The sequence below is a fragment of the Perna viridis genome, chromosome 14 (genome assembly GCF_037379345.1).
Source record: "Perna viridis isolate PV_CMFRI_1.1 ecotype Kerala chromosome 14, ASM3737934v1, whole genome shotgun sequence".
Classification (NCBI taxonomy): Eukaryota; Metazoa; Mollusca; class Bivalvia; order Mytilida; family Mytilidae; genus Perna; species Perna viridis.
In genome coordinates this window covers 25,872,698-25,894,254 of record NC_142458.1, presented here as the reverse complement: position 1 = coordinate 25,894,254, position 21,557 = coordinate 25,872,698, and the positions used below count along the sequence as shown (strand labels likewise).

The 21,557-nt window shown below is 32.1% G+C and overlaps 1 protein-coding gene across 4 annotated transcripts; it reads right to left on the bottom strand.

Moving 5' to 3' along the window:
- Positions 1-216: 216 nt before the first annotated feature.
- Positions 217-20,447, bottom strand: LOC148598780 (uncharacterized). Of its 4 annotated transcripts, none has more exons than XR_015918632.1 (4): positions 20,028-20,447; positions 14,857-14,950; positions 1,983-2,222; positions 217-600 (listed from the first exon to the last, which is right to left on the bottom strand). XR_015918632.1 is itself a non-coding variant. In XM_088561722.1 (3 exons), exons 1-2 carry the CDS (start codon positions 20,361-20,363, stop codon positions 14,876-14,878), a joined length of 411 nt encoding a protein of 136 aa, XP_088417848.1. In that variant the 5' UTR covers positions 20,364-20,447; the 3' UTR covers positions 11,253-14,359; positions 14,857-14,875. The 4 variants fall into 4 exon arrangements, 1 of the variants encoding a protein (XP_088417848.1); XR_015918634.1 differs by lacking the exon at positions 20,028-20,447 and adding an exon at positions 15,087-15,146; XR_015918633.1 differs by lacking the exon at positions 20,028-20,447 and adding an exon at positions 15,103-15,146.
- Positions 20,448-21,557: the final 1,110 nt, after the last annotated feature.

Sequence of the window (21,557 nt, the reverse complement as noted above, 5' to 3'; positions counted from 1 at the left end):
AAGCAAATATCTTATGTATGTTTTATATCGTTTTGCTAATGTGTTTCTCGTTTCAACCAGTACATACATATTTTGGCTATTTTATACACGTGTCTGACAAAGCAGTCGTTCAGCAGGAATATTATTCAATAACCGATATCTGTGAAATTCTACGAATTTTACAAACTTGCAAAGTTGTTAAAACTTATGAAGGAATTTCATTTATTGACTGATTAATTAAGATCGATGGTTTATAATCCCATAGGTTGAATATCGTTATATATATTATGCATTCCAGATCCAGAAAGATTGATCAACCAAACATACCGTGCTTTGAACTATTCATATTAGCTGTGACGGATTTTATCGTTCTTGCTCATAGAAGCTATAAAAAAATAGAAAATCGAAAATACCGAATGTGAAATTTAGTGCGCACATACGCAAGCAGCACTAATCCCTCAAATACCTGAAGTGAACTCATGTTCTTTAAATGGATTTTAATGTAGAAAGGAATACAAAAGCTCCAGTGTTACACTGTAGTAATGCTGGTCTTTCACTTTAGGAAGTTGTCTGCTTGCACAGAGTCTGTGTAAGATGGCGGAGGGCACCGAGGATGTTAAACTGTAAATAATGATGATACATTAAATGTGTATTAAATCATTCTCAACCAGAGAAAAAAAGAATATGTTTGGCTATACAAATTAAAAATATTTTTTTACTGATTGTTTAAGGTAAAGCTGGGATTTTACTATTAACGTATTATTGTATTTACTGATTTTTTTTAGATCATTGATGGCAGTTAAACACATCCCTTTCAAATACCAATCGGTTACCTTATCACATTTCTGTGTATTTGAAATTGGATGGAACTGGACAAATTTTGTTTAAACAAAGTTCATCCATTTCATCACCAATGCATCCTTTCTCAAAGTTAAATCTTGTTTTTTGCCTTGAAATTCATTAAAAAAGGAGATAACTTAATCAATATCATACGATTTGACAGATTTGTGAATTAAATGTTTTTTTTAATTGTAAAACATAATATAGCCACACACACACACACACACACACACCTTTATTCATAACTATTAAGAAAGTTTTTTATAGTAAAAGATTCGATGATGTTGCATTAGGTATCAAGGTGATTACTAATTTTAACTTAAACAGAGTTCGACTGTGGGGAAATAATATACTAGAGGTTCATGTAGCAACATACCAAATCTTACCCGAGATTATGGTGTGCTGATTAACAACACCATCCTTTCCGTCTGTTCCACTTGTTTCGTATGGTATTTGTGTGCTGCTTAGGTGCTGAAGTTCTACACATTTATTGTGATCTGATTGAATTTTACGCATTTGTCCAGTGTTATTACATGAGGAACAGCGATAACACAGGTATAAAATACATAAGAGTACAAATAATACTAGCCCAACTACCGCATATATAGCACGCACTGTCAATGTATGAAAAACAGAAGAGAAATCTGGTAAAAGAACGCCCAAAGTAATTTATTGCAAACGTTATTCGAAAATCGAAAAAAATAAAATAAAATAAAAAATCCGACAATGACTCTACAAACAATATATTCAGGTGTCTCTGAATATATTGTTAGTAGAGTCATTGTCGGATTGTTTACCATGCATATATCATGCATGCAATATTTACAATTTTTGTTTTCGATTTTCGAATAACGTTTGCAATAAATTATTTTGAGCGTTCTTTTACAAGATTTCTCTTCTGTTTTTCATACATTGACAGTGCGTGCTATATATGCGGTAGTTGGACTAGTATATGTACAGTATTTTTACCTAAACAATCATTTTGGCTTGTCATTTGTTATAGAAGAATTGGGGAGGGGAATAACTCATATGAGTATATGAGTAAAAGTAAATAGAGGTCGTATACTCATGCGATAACACACATTGATACCTTGGTGCAGTTAGTAAATATCATATACTGTTGGATTAAAATATATATATTTAAATATGAAAAATGTATCTACCGTTCTGCCATTCTTGTTCCTTTTGTCGTTGTTGAAAATGTACGTGGAGATGGGGTCGTTCGTTTGTGTTCTGGCTTTCTTGTTGCTTTTGTCGTCATTGAAAATGTACGTGGAGATGGGGTCGTTCGTTTGCGTTCTGGCTTTCTTGTTGCTTTTGTCGTTGTTGAAAATGTACATGGAGATGGGGTCGTTCGTTTGCGTTCTGGCGTTCTTGTTGCTTTTGTCGTTGTTCTCGTCCTTCTACAATTGTTGTATTTCAAAACAAATAATTATGAACGTAAATAAAAATAATTTATTGAAATGGAAAAATTCCTTATTTTGTATGTCACATAATAAATTTATGCATTTATGGTAATAAAACAAACCAATCATAAAGTGATCTATGAATATTTAGTCATAATTAAAACACAATTGTTTTATTTTCGTTACCAATAATAAATAAAGATCACTAGATAATTTATTGAATTGGTGAAATTCAGTTTATTGTATGTCGTAAAATAATCTTATGCATCTATGGTTAAAAAACAAACAAATCCTTAAATGACCCATGACCTTTCAGTCATAATTAAAACACTGGTGTTTTTTTTTTTTTCACATTGACACCTAGCACTCACATAGTTCAATGAAAAAAAAGTAATTTAATTTAAACTTCATATCAAATACTTTTTCATACTGTGATCACTCTCTTAGATAGAAAAGTAACAAAAAAACATTATATCAACTTCGAGGTGATAACGCAAAATAAAAATGTAAATTTCAGATAAACATTGAAAATCTCAATCTGCTGTACATGTGTTTCAAGTAATAACCTGTCATCAACAGCATTAGAACAAAATACGTAGGAAGTTAAAGATTGGGTGTAGCTTATACTGGATTATACCCCAACTCTTTGCTCCGACATTTCGTTGAAACAAAGCATTATTAAAATATGAATCTTGAGGATGAATATTAGGGCATTGTGGGATTGAATGGCGTTTTCGTGAGGACATGCTCTTGGTATCGGGTAAGACAAATAGAGAGTCTTCAACAGTATACAAATACAGTCACATCAAGTAATATACATATAAAATGTCTAATGGGACGTGAAAACTAAACAATCTTACTGCTACAGCATTACTATATAGATATATATTATGCGCGGCGAAGATTAACATAAAATATCGATACAAGGATGCAAATACATGTATAATCAAGTTTAAGTTTACACCCAAACCCTGGAATCAGTGAATAATACTAGATATTTAATTCTGTTTGTTAAAAGTACAGAAAAGCTTCAAAAGCAGAAATGCTTAAAATGATGAGTTCCAAACCAGTTTAACCTAAAAAGGGCAAAATGTAAATCTAATCAATTAAAGGAAATAGCAACATTACCAAACTGATATAATCAAGGAAGTAGTAAATAGGGACGGTCTAACAGGAAAGTCCTTATAATACATTGCGATATCAGAGAAAACCAGCATAGTTGGAAAACACCGCAATGGTCCTGATTTGGTACAGACATTTCAAAATAAATGATGGGTTAAACCAGGTTGCATAGCACGCTTAACCTTCCGCTTCCATTATGGTTTATTACTTTCAGCACGAAATTGCCACCAGTCAAAATCGGTAAAACAGGACAGAAGATATGAAAAATTAAGTGAACATAAAAAGAAATAAATACGATAAAAATTATGTAAGTCCTAGCCAAGAGTTTCAAAAGGTCTCAAACTGTGTTGTGGAAGATTTATCAAGGGAAACAAGGTTCTAGCGGATATCAAAAGAATGTAATCTTTGGACAAATACCAAACATGGAAAACAGACAATCACGCCAAATAACATAAAACAACCAAAATAATACATACAAAGTAACAAAAGTCCTCTGCTTTTCTAGAAACACCCACCGAGTTGCTCATAAAAGTCAAGGTAGACGAGAGATGAGTGAAAAAATATGACACGTTGAATAAACGTTTTCATATACCATAACAATCCACGAGTTCATGAGGGCGACCATAAAATTGGAGGGTGCGTCAAGTTCAAGACGATAAAAACAATAATTTTACAAGTAAAAACTACACAAATTTATTTGTAGACTTTATGAAAATCCATCATCTATAATCTGTTAGTAAAACACATAAAGATATGGATATCGGAAATACACCTTTTTGGCAGCATATTTTTTAAACCCTGTCTCAAAAGTCTATATCGAAGGCAATAATGGTGTCTTTAGAATACAGAATAGTCGTTACTAGCTCTAAAATAACTTAATAACGAGAAATATTGACACCATATGCAGGGCAAACTGGTATATTACTGCACAAGAAATGATTTTTTTTAAATCAAAATTGTCTCTTTTGTTATATATGTTTTGTACTGAGATGACTACTGTCGTCTAATTCGAAGTCTATGTCTAAAAATGATGCGGAGAAAGCTGTGTCGGTAAAACATTTACTTTTTTATTGATATCTAGTCGTCAAAACACACTTTTTGTATTCAGATGAACTTCTAAGATGGACAATTAAAACAAATCCATGAATATGTAGGTTATAATATGGACAGATCAGCGATTTTAATCATTTCCAATACGTTATCAAGTGAAAGGATAATAGAAGAACTATATTTTAATCCTAGAAGTGGTTATTACCAACTAATGGTTATGTGTATATCACTAAACCGTTTACGAAAAAATAATGTTCCTATTCTTTAGGGTGCCTCTTACTTGCAAGTACTTAGTATTGATATACAATACCACGTTGCATCCATCATACAACACTCACAGCCAAACCGCAAGCGTTTACAGTAGAATGAATGGCAATGGTAATATATTCCATTTATGTGATCATTTTTCACATATTCCACTTCAGAAAAAAAAACCTTTCGCTTCAGAAACAATTAAGTTATTGAGATTTGTAAATCATTCAATTTCGTTGTTGCCAAACTCATAATTATGTTAAATTAACTTTAAATATACAACACAGAAATAATATGAAAAAGTAGTACTTGTGACAAAGAAAAAAATGAAGGATTTTTTGTAAAAAGTTTAGAACATCAAAATAGACAACACAAAAGAACAAAAAAGAAAAAGAAACAACCGAAGGAAAAACGAAAAAAAGAAAAAGAAAAAGGAATAAACAAAGTTGGTTTTTTCATTTATATTTTTTTATGACAAATTGCCGTTCATATCACTTTGTAGATTACAACTGCTTGATGTGCTCTGTTTACTTGTTGCTTTGAAAAGAAATACCGAAGATACCAGTTTGTGCAAGTTGCTTATATTTCAAAACAAAGCCTTAGTGTACGTGACCGAATAATTTTGATTTGGCAAAAAACTGAAAGATTTAAAAGTCAAAAAACTTATCTGATTGGTTGGACAATCATATATAAAATTAATGCATAGAATTGTCAGTTTTTTCTCGATGACATTTAGAGTTAACCTAATTAAAAGGAGTTATTTAAATGTATCAAGTACCCGACGAAAAAGAAATATTTATCCAAAAAAAGCTCCATTTGTAAGACAAAAGGTTGAGAGGTCGTGTTTCGTGTGACTTATCTTGACATGCAATGCATATTTTGTCAATGCAAGTAATATGTTGAAAATAAACAAAAAATATTTAAAGAGTAATCAAGGGAACCAAGGTTGTAGCGGTAATCAAAAGAATGCAATCCAGGGACAAAGACCAGACATGGAAAACGTACATTCACAACAAAGTAACTAAAATCAAACATTCAAAGTAACAAAAGTAAATGAGCAACTCGGACTCCACTAAAAACTGGGAGCATGGACCAGGTGCACCGGTAGGGTAAGCGTCCTCTGCTTTTATAGAAACAGCCGCCGAGTTGCTCATAAAAAGTCAAGTCCGAGGTAGACAAACGAGAAAAGGAAAACTATGACCCGTTGAATACATCAGTTTTCATGGTGCAGATGGATACACCATAACGATCCACGAGTTCATTATGACGACCATAAAACTTCTGTAGTGATGACTTCAATCTTGTAGCAACATAACCCTGTTCCAGAAGCATATGGAAAATGTAAACTTACAAGAAAACTCAAGCTGCAGTAGGAATGTTACTACACAGTAATAAGCGACTTTCATCTGCTCGAACAGATAATAAAATATCATATATTCATGACACCTTTGACTCCACAAAATGAACCAAACACTCAACAATTACAAATAATCGTATAAACTAAATAAGTACTATCATGATCAAAGACAACTTCCACACTCGACCGAATTGACGATATTTGTGGTTTCGGAAATTATTTATTTCCAATACTTTTCCTGTTTTGAGAATTGAGTCATCTGTACAAGGAATAGCATTACTGTAGTAAAGAGGTTCAGGGATCGGCTACGGATTGCTGCAACATATCAAATGGTAGGTTTCTGTAAACCCGTATAGTTACCAGATATTGGAGTCTTGAGAAAATGTGTAGAGATTAAGGAAATCATCACTTTATTTCTATTTATCAAAATTTACAGTATCACAAAATTTCAAAATACTTAAAACATCGATGCTTCATTCAATGTCGTGCAAAACAAGTACTTGTCAATCCCTCCGCTTGCTTGGGTATCGAACGGGAAACGTCACGACAACGATGATATTTTCTTCCATGAATACAAACAATGTAAGAAACTCTTCAAATCGTCACTGAACAAAGCTTATGAGGTTTAACATCGAATCTTTATCCCAGACTCTTGAAGAATCCGCTGAAACCGATCACAAACTCAATGGGGTCGTTCTTACGACTCGCAAAGGAAACGCAAATCAACGTAAGAAACATATAGTGTCTGGAAAAAAACCTATGAAATCCCTGTAGAGATATGCGAAGGCATTGTGTTGCAGTATGAACATATATTTAAAGCCGAAAACGAAAATGTATTTAATAGTTTTGACAACAAAAAAAGTTGCCGAATCTGCGGAGAAACAACTACAAAAGCTAAAATTACAAACATCATTGTCCCGAATTTCCCCTTTCCTGAAATTTTGCGCATTTCTGAATCACTATACAACAACAAAGCAACTGGTATAGACAGCGTATCATGTGAGGGCGAATTCTGTTTGTCGTGATAATAAGTGTCTTAATGTGCGTCAATCGGATAGATGACGTTCCATAAAATTGAACATTGTGTCAAGAGTGATACCGACATGTTTATCTGATGTAACAATCGGAAGTGGGGAATCGTATGATAACAATGTCGATTCTGTCGGACATACTGATCCAAACACGAGGATCTCAGTTTTTTTTGTGCTGAAAATTTGTACTTCCATTTGATGATATGCATTTCATACATTTTAATCATCGACTGCATTCCAGAATGTAGGGACGATAGAAGAGCTATACTATTGGCCTGCACTTCACAACATATTTTGAGGTCAATCACTACAGTTCCTAGATTGCTATTATCTAGTTTGTCGAACAGGTCATTGATGTGTCCTACATATAAAAGAGCGGATAGCACACTGCCTTGTCGCACTCAACGCGACTTTCAATTGTCATAGCTGATACAGCTTTTTCATGCCGTTGTACATATCAGCTTAAATTATTCAACAGGAGCCATCTATCCCTCCCCTGGGAAGTTTAAATATCATCTGTGTCGTTACGTTTCCCGTTGATACCCAAGTGGAGGGACTGAAAATCATTATTTTGCAAGACATTGAATGACGCAACACTGTTTTAGGTATTTCAAAATTTTGTCATACTGTAAATGTTGATGTTGATGTTGATGAAATAAAACAATGATTCCCTTAATCTCTACAAATTTTCTCACAACTTCAATATTTGGTTACCTACATGGGTTTACAGAAACCTTCCATTTCATATTTTGTAGGAATTCGTAGCCGGTCACTGACCCTCTTTACTTCAGTAATGTTATTCGTTATACATTCCCAAAGTATAGGGTAAAAAATACTTTCCCCAAAATCAGCAATTTTGTCAAGTGCGGAAGTCGTTTGCTTTTTTTCATAATAGTACTTATTAGGTTTATTTGTAATTGTTCAGTGTTACGTTCATTCTGTGGAATCAAAAGTGTTAAGAATATATTGGTATTGTATTTTATGTTAGAGCGTTGAGATGAAAGTTGCTTATTACTTTATAGTAGCAATCCTTCTGTATCTGGAGTACTCTTGTAAGTTTACATTTTCTATATACTTTACATTAGTTGTATTTTACTTTTCAACATATATCTTATGTCAAGATGAAAAATGACCTCTTAACTTCTTGTATTTTTTACAAATGGAGCTTGTTTGAATAATTGTCGCGACACAATTTTTCTGTTTTTCTGTGGGTACTTGACACATCTAAATAACTCCTATACATAGGACGCCTTTAATAAGATAAACCTTTAATGCCACTGAGAGATGCATTGATGTATTTTTTTTTCAAACCAATACATCAAGAAAACGTTTATATGAAAATAATGATTGTCTTGGATTTGTTTAGTTTTTTTTTATATTTTTTTATTATTATTATTTTATTTTATTTCATTTTATCTTTTTTTTTATTTTGTGTTCAACCATCCATTTAATTTTTTGGACTATTAAATCATTCAGTTTCTTTGTTTTCAAAACTCAAATTTTCCCGGCCACACACATTAACACTTTATTCTGAATTGTAAGCAAGTTGAATAAACTTGCTTATTCTGTATTTTGTTTTAATCCAACACGACTGAAAATCAAACAGTCGTAATCTACAACGTTAAATAAACGGCGGCAATTCGTCCTTACAAAATATGAAAAAAATCTTTCTGCAGTTTCTTTTTCTTTTGTTTTGTCCATTTTGGTGTTCCAGACTTTTTACAAAAATCCTTTTGTCACCACTACTACTTCTTCAACTTACATCTCTGTTGTAGACTTTCAAGTTTACCTACTTAACATAAATGCAGATATCGGCGATCTATTTCGAAAACTTATCTTTCTTTTAAGGTGATGGAAGTGAAATATGTGAATATAATCCCGTAAATAGGACATATTTCTATTGTAATACAAGCATCTGTAAACACTTTTTTGTTTGGTTGTCAGTGTTTTAAGATGGATTCAACGTGGTATTGTATATTAACGCTAAGAACTTACTAGTAAGAGGCACAAAAAAGAAAAGTAACATTATTTTATTGTATAAAGTTTGAGAGATATACACTTAACCATAACTTGGAAATAATCAATTCTTAGATCCAAATACATTTTTTTTTGTATTTTCACTTGATAATGTATTAGAAATGATACACTATCGCTGAACTGTTCATATCATAACCCGCATATTGATGATTTTGTTTTACTTGTTCACCTGAGGGGTTAACCTGAATACAAATATTGTGCTTTTGACTGCTAGATGCTTTCTCGCCATACTATAGGTACATAAAATTAACCAAAAAGTAATGCACTGCTCTCTACGAGTTATTTTAATATACAATATTTAAATTACTAATCTTCAATTTTGATGAACGTGGATAACAATTCAAATACTTTTGTTTAGATGTTCTTATGTTTGATAGCTCATCACTACGTCGATGAAAGCCTTGTTAACTTGTTAGCGTTATTGTAGTTTCATTAGCATTTACGATTTTCTTTTGTATTTTGGATCGCGAGCAAACTAATAGAGTAAATTTTAACAACAGCGATTCAAAGACTAATTTGAAATGATTTTGTGTACGTTTTGCGTCTTCAGATATATTTTCCGTAGAACTGTGTTAGCATAACACTTATATATGTGTGTGTATATGTGTTTGTGTGTGATCTTACACATTGTGAATTACTATGATCATTCAATACATCAAACTGATAGCCTAACATTTTTCTATCGCAATAGGGGCAAAAGTGATAAACCTGTTGACACAGTAACCAAGACGACTTTCACATCAACCCAAAATATTTGAAATTCAAGAGATAGACAGCCAAAAACGGTAGATACCACATATATAAGGTAATGGAATCTTAAAGATTTTCATTTTCAGATATATATTTTCACTACAGTCGTTCAAAGACTGCTTTGAAATCATCGTGTATACGTATTACTTTGTAAGTTTGGTTTTAGTTACTTTATGTTCTTTGTTGTGTATGTTTGTTTTCCATGTCTGGTCTTTGTCCTTGGATTACATTCTTTAAATTACCATTATAACCTTGGTTTTCTGGATTACCCTTTCAATCCAACAAAATATAGCGAAAAGTCTTTCACTGCACAAAGTCATCAATTTGGTTACTTGCCTAGATATAATGACGTCCATTCCCTTTTACTCATATAATAAGTGTCTTTTCCAATTTTTCCATATTAAATATCAAGACAATGTTATTGTTTAGGTAAAAACACTGCTTGCATATCTCTAGAGACACCTGAATATATTTTGTTTTTACCTTGCATATACAATACATGCAATATTTACCTTTTTTTTCTATTTTCGAATAACTTTTGCAATAACAAATTTTGAATAGTATTGTTCGTACTATTTGTTCTATGTCTGTATTGTTTCTCTTCTAAAGTTACTCATACTAGACAATGGCGTTATTTTCAAATTCTGAGCGAAGAAAGTGGGTCAGTTGGACCAGAGCATAATGATAACCGGTACATCAATTCTCCAGTTAACCTCTGGTAAGATTGTTTAAGTTTCTACATGAACCTCGGGTATATAACTTCCCCAAAGTCGGACTCTCTTTAAGCTCAAGTTATTAGTCACGTGGTGTCTTTCAAGTCAAACATAATTCAGTTAATACTTTTTTCTTATAATTAAGTATAAAATAGGTTTGTTTTATTATTGCTTCACAAATTACAAATTGATTCATCATTTAAATATGTTACGGTCGACATTAACTTGTCTATTGTAATAATGTAGATATCTGTATCATGAGATCAGATTTGTTCACAATGTTGTATACCTTTTTTTTTGTTTTACTCGAATTTGATATTATATTAGCACCTATATGGATGTAATCAGTATCTATACCTACCATTGTCTATATTACCATAGTAAAGTTGCTCATTTAATTTTGTTACTTTGTATGTATGATTTTAGTTACTTTATGTTATTTGTTGTGTATGTCTGTTTTCCATGTCTGGTCTTTGTCTCTGGATTACATTCTTTTGATTACCGCTATAAACTTGGTTCCCTTGATTACTCTTTTTAATTAACCGTACTTTAAAATGAAATTATATTTCTTTCACATCATCGTCATTAAATTGTACTGTGTGTGTGTGTGTGTGACAGACTTCTTTTCCTATTCATAACAATGTTAAACACTTTAAAGATATGTTTTAACCGGCAATTGTTGGTCAATATATAATTTTTAGCTTCCCTAAACAAATATTGCATCAAATAAAGAGTAATCTCCCTTTTTAAATGAATTTCAGGGCTTTTTTATGTAATTTCGTTTTCTTTTTGACCGTTGCAGTTAATCAAAAACAAACTTACAACTTCGAGATAAGATGCATTTGTGATATGAAATATATATTTTTAACAAGTATCAACTTTTGACAAACAACAATAAATAACTTGAATAAAGAAATATTATTGTGCTGAATATGTTTAAATGTATCATAATTAATAGATCAATGGGCATTGTTAAATACTGTGTAATTTTGAAAGCCTAATTGGAACAAAATATCGATATAAAAAGGCTTTGCTACGCGATAAACAGTTATAATGAAGACGATAGACAACTTTGATATAAATTAATGTCAGATTTTCAAATGTAAGTTGACAAAACATTATAGAATACGTAAGGTAAATGTTTAGTGCAGAAGTCTATCCATATAGATTTTTAGTGATTTTTTTTGTCGTTTTCTGATCCTCGTATATATATCGAAACGCTTTGCTTATAATTAATTACAAAGAGCCGGTACAAATATTTCCAAACGTTAGGCCTTAAATCTGAAGAATATTTGGCATGATTCATATTAATCCAAGATTTACGAGTTTTCTTAAATAAGGACATGGCAGATTTCTAGTGTACTTGCTTTGTATTCAGTCTAAATTTGAAAATATTTAAAGAGTTTTCTTCTTTTTAAAAATCCGTACTTTATTTGCTTTCTCAAATGGACAGTGGTGAGTCATTGAATTAATGTAAATACTAGTGTGAAAATTTTAATAATAAACATATTTATCGCATGAACAGTTTTAGTAACAGTGAAATATAATTATGTTCTCCGGGTAAAAGTTCGGTACAAAATAAATTTGAACATCGCACGGGGAAACCCAATGAACATGCATGTTAGTCCACCAATACTTTGGTAAAAGTCTTAAACGGCCATTCATTTCGGTCTAAACAATTTTGATCTGTCTGAACAAAAAATGTTCAGGCTAATTCAGTTGTTCAGTAGCTGTTAAGACTGATATCGGCCGTAACCATTTTTGTCTTGTTCAGTCTAATTAGATCGGTTCAGTCTTTCGTATCTCTTTGTATACTGGTTCAGTCACGTTCATACTATTCTAGACTTGTGCCGAAAATGTTGTTAGAAAACGGTGTGATAAGATAGTTTAAGTATCTATTCCGATCAAATCACTATGTTATTTAAAAAAAAATAAGTCTTCTCAAACAAGAGTTATCTCTCTTAAGTTAGCAGGTCAATGTACACTATTTAAACATTTCCTTCTTGAAATAAATAAAACAATAATACTTAAATACATTAAATAATGTTTGGATGTGAATATTACGTAAATAAACAGCAGAAATCGGAATGTTTCGTAAATCTGCATAACTTGCTGAGTAAACACATTTCTGGGGATTTTGATAAATACTTTCATAACGCACTTCAAGTCGGTCTGCATTCGAGACGTCCAATAGATTAATATGTCAAATCAAATCGTTAAATAAGAAAAAAAACATTTCACAGTATCAATATATATTTATATATATCAATATCATAAAGAGATATAGGTCTTGGAGTAGAATAAATCTATTCTTTTCTATTTTATTTATTCATACTGATGAAGTCGCATCAAATTTGAGAAATTTTCACCAAAAGATATGGCGCTGATGGATTGAAAATATTCGAAGAAGTTTAACAAACATGTTCAACATATTTCCCCTTGACATGTACATGTATCTCGTTTCGAAAGGGAGAACAAGTATCGATTTAAGTGTGCATATAATAATTACACCGTAAAATCAACATAAATTCATATATTGACTGAATCGCAAAGGTAAAACTAAACTTTAGCGAAAAAAAGAAAGAAGGGTAGAAAGATCAGTGAATGCATCTGGACTATTCGACGATGTGCGCGTATATCCCGGGACGTGCTGCTTGAAAAAAGTGTAGTGGCTTACTAGTAGTACACAGGGAGTAAATAATCTGACACCTATGTGTGATTGATTACATAACATTTAACACACATTTGTAGTATTGAGCACTTAGAATTTCATATAGTTGATTCATACAATGGGTCCCCATTCTTTAGACTGTAAATACAGGTCTATAATATTACTACTGTGACATATTGTATATCCCTAGAGCAGTGTTTGGTAAATACAGATCTATAATATTATTACTATGACATATTGTATATCCCTAGAATAGTGTATGGTAAATGGCTTTTATTTAAGAAACCTTATTTGACATGTGTGACTTTGTCTTCAACGTTGAGCACAAAAAAATTTACGGATGCTGATTCAGGATTTCAGGTCAGGGCGTTAGTATAATCAATGTCGAACGAAGAGATGCAACCCAATTGGGGGAGAGATTGATGAAAGATTTCTTGCAACAAAAATCCTTAATACTTACGGGGCGGAAGCCCGGTACGCCAATTCTTAGATTGGCACAATGAAATATGAAATAGCAGATATAGGGCAGCTACGATATCAAGGATATTTATTTCGGTGATCTATGAAAATATTTAGTTACTATTCAGTAATTTGGTAATAAGCTGGCGCGTTTCTTGCGTTATACCGTATCCATTCTTTTTTTTGCTAGTATATAGTGTGGAGTTCGAAGCATTTTGCCTATTGTCCTATATTATATACACCAGATGAGGATCCAAGGGAAGATGTGACGAGCGTATGCCCCACTCAAATTGGGAGGGAATAATTGCATGGAATAACAACTTTCGAAGTATTTGATCACGGATTGACCGTATATGGACCCGTCCGCTTATAATTACGCATGCATTGTGTACGTGAAAAGGTCGTCAACGACGGCCGGACCCAGAGATTCTAAAATGAGAGGTGATTTTTCTAAGGGGTTCAAACGTTACAAGATTGACTCTTTTAAAAAGCCGAGGCCATTCACTTGGACAATTTTCAAAAAAGCAACAATTTATTATTTACTTATACAAGATGGCAAAATTATATGACCCTGATACATTCTATAGATTTGTGCATGCACATGTTATGGCTGTATTCTGCCGCAGTGCAATATAGCACAACCAACATAGTCTCATAGAACATCTTTATTCAACAATGATAGCGGTAAAAAGCTACAAAAGAAAAAGGAACACATTCTAACTAAAATGAAAAGACAAATATAATAAACACAAAAACAAGAAAAACATATGATTAAACATCAGATCTATCGAGTAGATATCCCTCAAATATAGCACAGAGAGACGTGTTTCGACAAATATTCGACAATAAATAACGTAGAAAAAATTACCAAGTTGACACTTTTGGCTTTCCGTACATTTTTTAAACGAAAAAAAAGCGAGGAGAGGTGTAAAACCAAAAATTTCAAAATAAATCTCGGTTAAGGGGTTGCAAAAATCATATAATTAGGTTTGGGTAAGTGAAATATGGAATAATAACGCAAAAAAATAATTCATAATCAAAAACCATAAATAGTACCACAAGGCGCTCCAAACATTTTGCATAAACACATCCCTTAAATTGACCTTCTGGGGCGTATCCTATATAAAAAATAGGCTTATAACAATGCTTAATACATAAATATTGTAACTAATAATAAATTTTAACTTACATCGTGAGCTATCACAGATTTAAACGAATTGTTGATTGTTTACGTCCACGTGGTTTGTTAACATGAGGAAACTTATTATCGGGGAATGAAACATCTACAATAGAAATCGAAACAGACCTCAAATAATTATTGCTAAAATATAAAATGTTTAGAATTGAAAAATAAATTGTTACCCGGTAACAGAACAGGCTGCAAGTCTTTTCTAATGATATTATTAATTCGGCATTTACCTACTGCATTACATACCACTGTAGTATCCTAAACCTATAGTTACAGGTCTATGGTTGTGCTTTACAAAAGAAAACTGTAATATTAAACTAAACGGCAAAACTGAGCTACGGAAAGTTCCGGAAATCTGGATGACCTTATAATAACATTTAACTTCTGACATTAACTTTACAAACTATATTCTCAAACAAATTTTACTTAAAAATCATTTTGTATACATGTACTATCAGATACCGCAATAACTTTCCATCTTTTAGGACTGTATCAGGGACTGCATATAATATAGCTTTACATGGTCAAGTCAATACATACATTGTACATGCATATATTCTCAAGCAAATACTATCTAATAACTTTTAAATCTTTTTCTCAGTGACAAATTCCATTTTTAGAATATCCTGGCGATGAACATGAAATCGATGATACAATGAACATGAAAGAGTAATCAAGGGAACCAAGGTTATAGCGGTAATCAAAAGAATGTAATCCAGGGACAAAGACCAGACATGGAAAACAGACATACACAACAAAGAACATAAAGTAACTAAAATCATACATACAAAGTAACAAAAGCAAATGAGCAACTCGGACTCCACTGAAAACTGGGAGCATGGACCAGGTACACCGGTAGGATAAGCGTCCTCTGCTTTTCTAGAAACACCCGTCGAGTTGCTCATAAAAAGTAAAGTCCGGGGAAGACAAACGTGGAAAGGAAAACTATGACCCGTTGAATAAATCAGTTTTCATGGTGCAGATGCATACACCATAAAGTATGACGAAATTAAAAATGAGATGGGATACAAGGAAAATAGGGTCAACAAATTTCGATTGCCACTGGGAGAGGCGGGTAGGGTCGGACAATGCAGCATCCTGTGGCGGAGCGCACTGGTTTCTACTCATTTATAACTACACAGGGTTGTTTAACGTGCGAGGAACGTGGCATCTTTCCCAACACGTTGCATACATCACTAGGATTCTGAGCACTTTTAAGTCACCTTTTACGACAAGCTTAAGGCTGCTGCTGGCCTATTCTTTTGACACCCGGACTTTACTTACCTGCTTTACTGTAAAACGAAAGAGGAGTGCATCATTATATTTACCATCCCGCCGAGGCGGATGGTAACTACTACAATTTTGAGTATTGAAATTGAAGATAAATCTCAGTTATATTAGTTGTTAAGGACATAATTCGAGTGAATCTTTGTTTAAATAATAAAACTATTTCTCTAGATGTTTGTATATAACAATAACAATGAAAATGATATGTCAATTCAAATACATCAAAATCCAAGTGCATGATATGAACATAGAAACGGGAAAGAAAGGTAAAAACATAAAAAGGACATTTCAAGAGGTGTTATTTTATCCTTGTTTATGCTTCTTCCGTCATATGTTACTCTCACAAATAATCTACTTCATATTTCATGATTTTTGATGATTTGTAATTTGCATTCACAAAATACGCATACAAACTATAAAGCGAACACAATTTAAATTTGTACACAATATATGTATATGTTATTTTTATTTTGATTTATTTTTTTTCCTTAATCTTATGTTAAATTTTATAGTAGAATTATTTAAACTTAACTGTAAAAGAATTTGGCATTCCAATTAACGTTCTATTTTTATGCACAATACCCGCAGGGAACATTTATAACAATTTTGGTTCTTCTGGTTCCAGTAGTTTCAGCGGACAAGAGTTTTGAAACAATATTAACGACGACGGACGCCAAGTGATGGCAATAGGTGACATTGCTTATGGCCAGTTGAGCTAAAGATTTATATTCATTTGTTTTGAGAACATATTGCGTAACTCGTTTGTTTTAAATGTTTGTGTTTTCGCTTCAATTGCAAGTGTATGTAACAATCGTAATTTGATGTAATATTGATTGGTTAAGGTTACAAAAAGAATCTTCGGATTGTTTCTGTTTCAGATAAACCAATGTGGCAATAATTCACACATTGGGCTATTATTTCTTTAGTCCATTTTGAATACATTTATGAGATATATCGCAGTATTTTCGTAATTTATATTTGAATTGCCAAATTAAGTATGTTTTTTACTGTTGGAAAATTTCTATTTCATTTTAAGTTTTACTATTCCTAGAGTTCATTTATGACGTATATTCTGTTTTGACGCGTAATCCTGTGTTTTTTTTCTTTTTGTCTGTATATCTTTTTATATCCAACGTGCATAGTAACCGCCAAAAACATCTCCTTTTATGATATCGGCGAAGCGAATACTCAAAAACTTAACTTAAAAAGTAGAGGCATTCCAATATTATATTAAATGTAAGCAATATCGCGGTACATCCCTGCCTCTGTGATAGTCAAAAACTGTGTTAAAAATCCTATAATATCATATGCACAGATATTTTTTTTAATCACAGCTTTTCCTCTGGTTTATTTACTTTTTTTAACAAACACACATGTAGGCAGCGGCGAAAAGTATGTGTTGCTATGTGGCTATGGTTTCAAATTATAGTCGAATTCATACATAAAAAGAATCTTGAAATGCTATTTATATTCACCATCACTTATTACAAACACAATGATTGTTTCAGCATGTTATTTTATCAATATATTATTTTACCTGATTTATTTTTCCCTATGACGTCACAGACTTATTTTATGTTCAAATTAACTATTCCTATTCTACTTATTTTTTTAAGAACATTTATCGGTTACACTCTTCAACATTGAAAGTGATGGGTATTAACAAGTGATACAAAAGATGTTCTAAAATATTTACTAATGGTTGGTTTTCAAATGTTAGCTGGAGAATAAGTATGAAACAGGTAAGTTTAAGGAGGTAGGCCTAGGGTATGGGATATAACCCTTACAAATAATTGGAACGTTTGTACTCAGGATTTTACATCTATATCATGTAAGCATCAAAGCAATTTGGACTGGTTTAATTTTGTTTCAAATAAAAGCTTGATGGGCTTTGGTGAAATTGAATATTATATAAACATATTATTGATTTCAAGAGTTATGTCCATTACCCTTAATCTATCTCCGTAAGGAAGGCTGTTATGTCTAGAAAACAAGAGGTAAACGGTGATTATAAAGTATGTTGTAGATATGGTACAACAACCTTTAATGTTTATGATGTTTATGATGAATGATAATTGTAATAATCATTGTGTTTGATAATTGACACTTCGGTTTTAAGTGGTGTGAAATAATAGACAGACGTAACACTTATACCTTTTAAGCTTTAAAATATTAGTGTGCTTATCCGTCTAATCAAACATAAATAAAAGGTAAAATAGTACCGTGACTGGTGTCAGTTGTATCAGGTTTAAGACATTTCAAATAAGTTGTAAACTGGAGTCCGTACTCCAGTAAAATTATTGAATTTTACTTTCACTTAACAGAGATTGTAGCAGAAATCAAAATAATATAATCAAGGAACGTTATGCGTTTAATTCTTTGTTCATGTAAAAAGAACCCCTTTCTGTCTTTGTCCATCAGAAGCATTTTTATAGAAATGATTTAGATCGTTCATAATAAAGTTTTTTTTTATAGACAAACTACTTTTCTATATCTTAACTGAGAAAGTCCAAGGAAAAATCGGACAGGCATTGCATGTAACAATTTTCTTCAACAATTGTTCATTCAATTCATGGTAAAATACATCTTTTCTTTGATAAACTGCAACGATTTAAGAGAAATACATTACTTAGGGAAAAAATAATTTCATCGAGAAAGGTAGATAACTCTTAATATTTTTCTAAACTTTGTTTCTTTGTGAGGGAATTTTAAAAATCATTTCCTGAGCCATCAATTGTCAAGTTAAAAAACTTTTTTTCATTTTGACATAAGTGTACATACATTTTGTATGATATACTGAAACAATTCAGTGGGGGAAAAACTGTGTTGTGACATCCATATAAGAGGTTGAGCCTGATTTGTATTTGGTGAGCCTAATAATTTTTTATATAGTCTTAGAATATAGGTTCCAAGCCAGAGGTCTCAAGTTCACCATCAGGAAATATTTTGCAATGGTTATCTTGCATAGATGTCAGTTTGTGCTTAAACCGTTTGGAAACTGGTCTGAAGTTTGACAGATCTTCCTGGCGTCCAACATTAACTTTGGAGGCATTCATTATTTTCAGTTCAGAAAGCAACTGTTTAAGCTGAGGAGACATGACCAGCTTTCGATTTTCCTTTACTTTGCCTCTTACCGAATTTTTGTTCATTTTTAAAATCCATGGAAAACTGTAGGTGTCGTTGTATTTACACATCTCATGTAAAACTTCTAAAATACATCTACTCAACACGCTATCACCAGTTTCTAAATGTTTGCATTTAAAATGATGATTAATCACACAAATCTTTATAATATACGAAGAATATTCTTGAGCTCGTAGAATTGTCTCGTTATGGCCATTGATCAAATACTTGAGTAGGTGGTACATTTTACGATGATGAACAGGCAATTCTTCTGTCATAAAATATACCTCGGTCACAGTAAATGCCATTCGACCTTCGACAAATAACAAGTTTCCTGTAGACAGTATTGATGAACAAAAAGGTTCAAGTTGGCACAGTTCATTAACAATGCGCTCAAATCTGCTTTTAGATTCTTTAATTATAGCGGCGGGTACAAGGTCTACAAGTATTTCACTCTGTTGTCCAGAAATGTTTATGTAAATGCACTTTAGCTTCCATGCTGGACCTTTCTTAGAAACAATGCTATCATAACATATGTTTTTTGCGCTTGAATTATATACTAAGAAATCCTTTTCCTGTAACGTTAAATTTGGTTCTGAAATCTGGTTGTATATTATGGAATATGTTTTATCTAAAATAGACGAGATGATATTGGCAGACAGGTTTGACGTGCAATCTGTCTTTTCAAAACAATAAACTGGAAAAATAAAATCAAATTCATCAGGAAATCGATTTCGTGTACCTTCGTAAAAACTACCAACCTTAATAATATCATCTGTAGTGCATGTAGAAATTCTTGCTAATTTTCCTCCTGCTGAATGGAAAATCTGAATGTCGTCGTTTAAAGTTTCTACTACTCTCTGTAGATCATCATGGTGGCCAACAAATGGGTCGTATTCAAGTATTTTGTTTACAATTTTACGCACGATTGTTTCGATACCGGATCTTTTGAAATCAACTTCATCCTTGCCAATATAGAATTCACACTCCTGGTTGTAAATCCCATCCAAGAAAAGGTCAAGATTATTACACAAATACATAATAGATGTTTTTCCAGGAACACTATTGTCTGAATCGGAAATTACCCATTTTGGCATTTCTCTGGTATGGACAAGTTTCTATATGATACGGGTAACACCATATGTGTAAAACATATGCAATATCAAACTTGATAAACTTCTTATCCACGTCAATATAGAAAGTACACATGATATTATCAACGCATAAAACTTCTTTAAAGAACAGATAAAAAGCTGAATCTAGACAGAAATTTAATCGTTGATAAGTCATTTTATTGTTTTATTAGGTACTTTTGTCGTTCATAAATCAGTTTTTTAAAGAACATAATCAGTTACTGAAAAATTTTGTACTTAAATTTTACTGCGTGATCAGTCCGAAAAATAAAATTTGGAACATAAAGAAAATTAGACTAATTATGGTCGAAACTACCAATACAAAAAATCTAATACGGGATTTAGCCGTCCGATGCGGCTTTTACCCGTTCATACGTCATATTGGTCTGGTTATAATCAATTTTGGCCTTGGCTAAAATGACGTTTTGGACTAGTTAGTCAATGAAGATATACTTGCATGAGGTTTTATTTGTATTGGCTGAGTAATTGGTCCTCGTCTAGCAATATTTGACTTGGACTACGCCTCGGACCAATAACTAAGCATATATATATATATATATATATATATATATATAATATACACGAAATCTCAGTATAAGTCATCTGAACCCGCCTAGGCCTGTTTATATGTTTTTAACAATAATATCAGATTTATTTCAAAATTGTGTACACATCAATGTGTATTTCAGAATCGCCTCAAGGCACTCAAATTTTTATCATCTGAATTCTCTAATTCGTTGATTATGTTTTTTCAACAACATAATTGAAATGTGTCAGATGTATTTTTCCATGCTCTGATACTTGATATGATTTGGATAAAAAACAAAGTCAAAAAGATCACACCAGATGTGCGCTTTATCTAAATATTTGTATCAAAATATTAAATGATTTAGCATAATTCTTATAATATTTATTTTACAATCTCTTGCATAACTCAGCTGGTAATGGACATAACATAAAGCAGTGTTCATAGTCTTCTATTTTTTTTTGCAGTTGCTACATGAATTAGTATTAAATTATTTTAATTTTTCTAACAAATTGCCGCTGCATTATCCCTATAAAAAATGGATTACTGTCCCGTAGAGAAAAACAAATTCTTATAAATTTTTGTAATATCAATTTGTTTCTGCACTTAAAACTTCTAACAAATTATTTGCA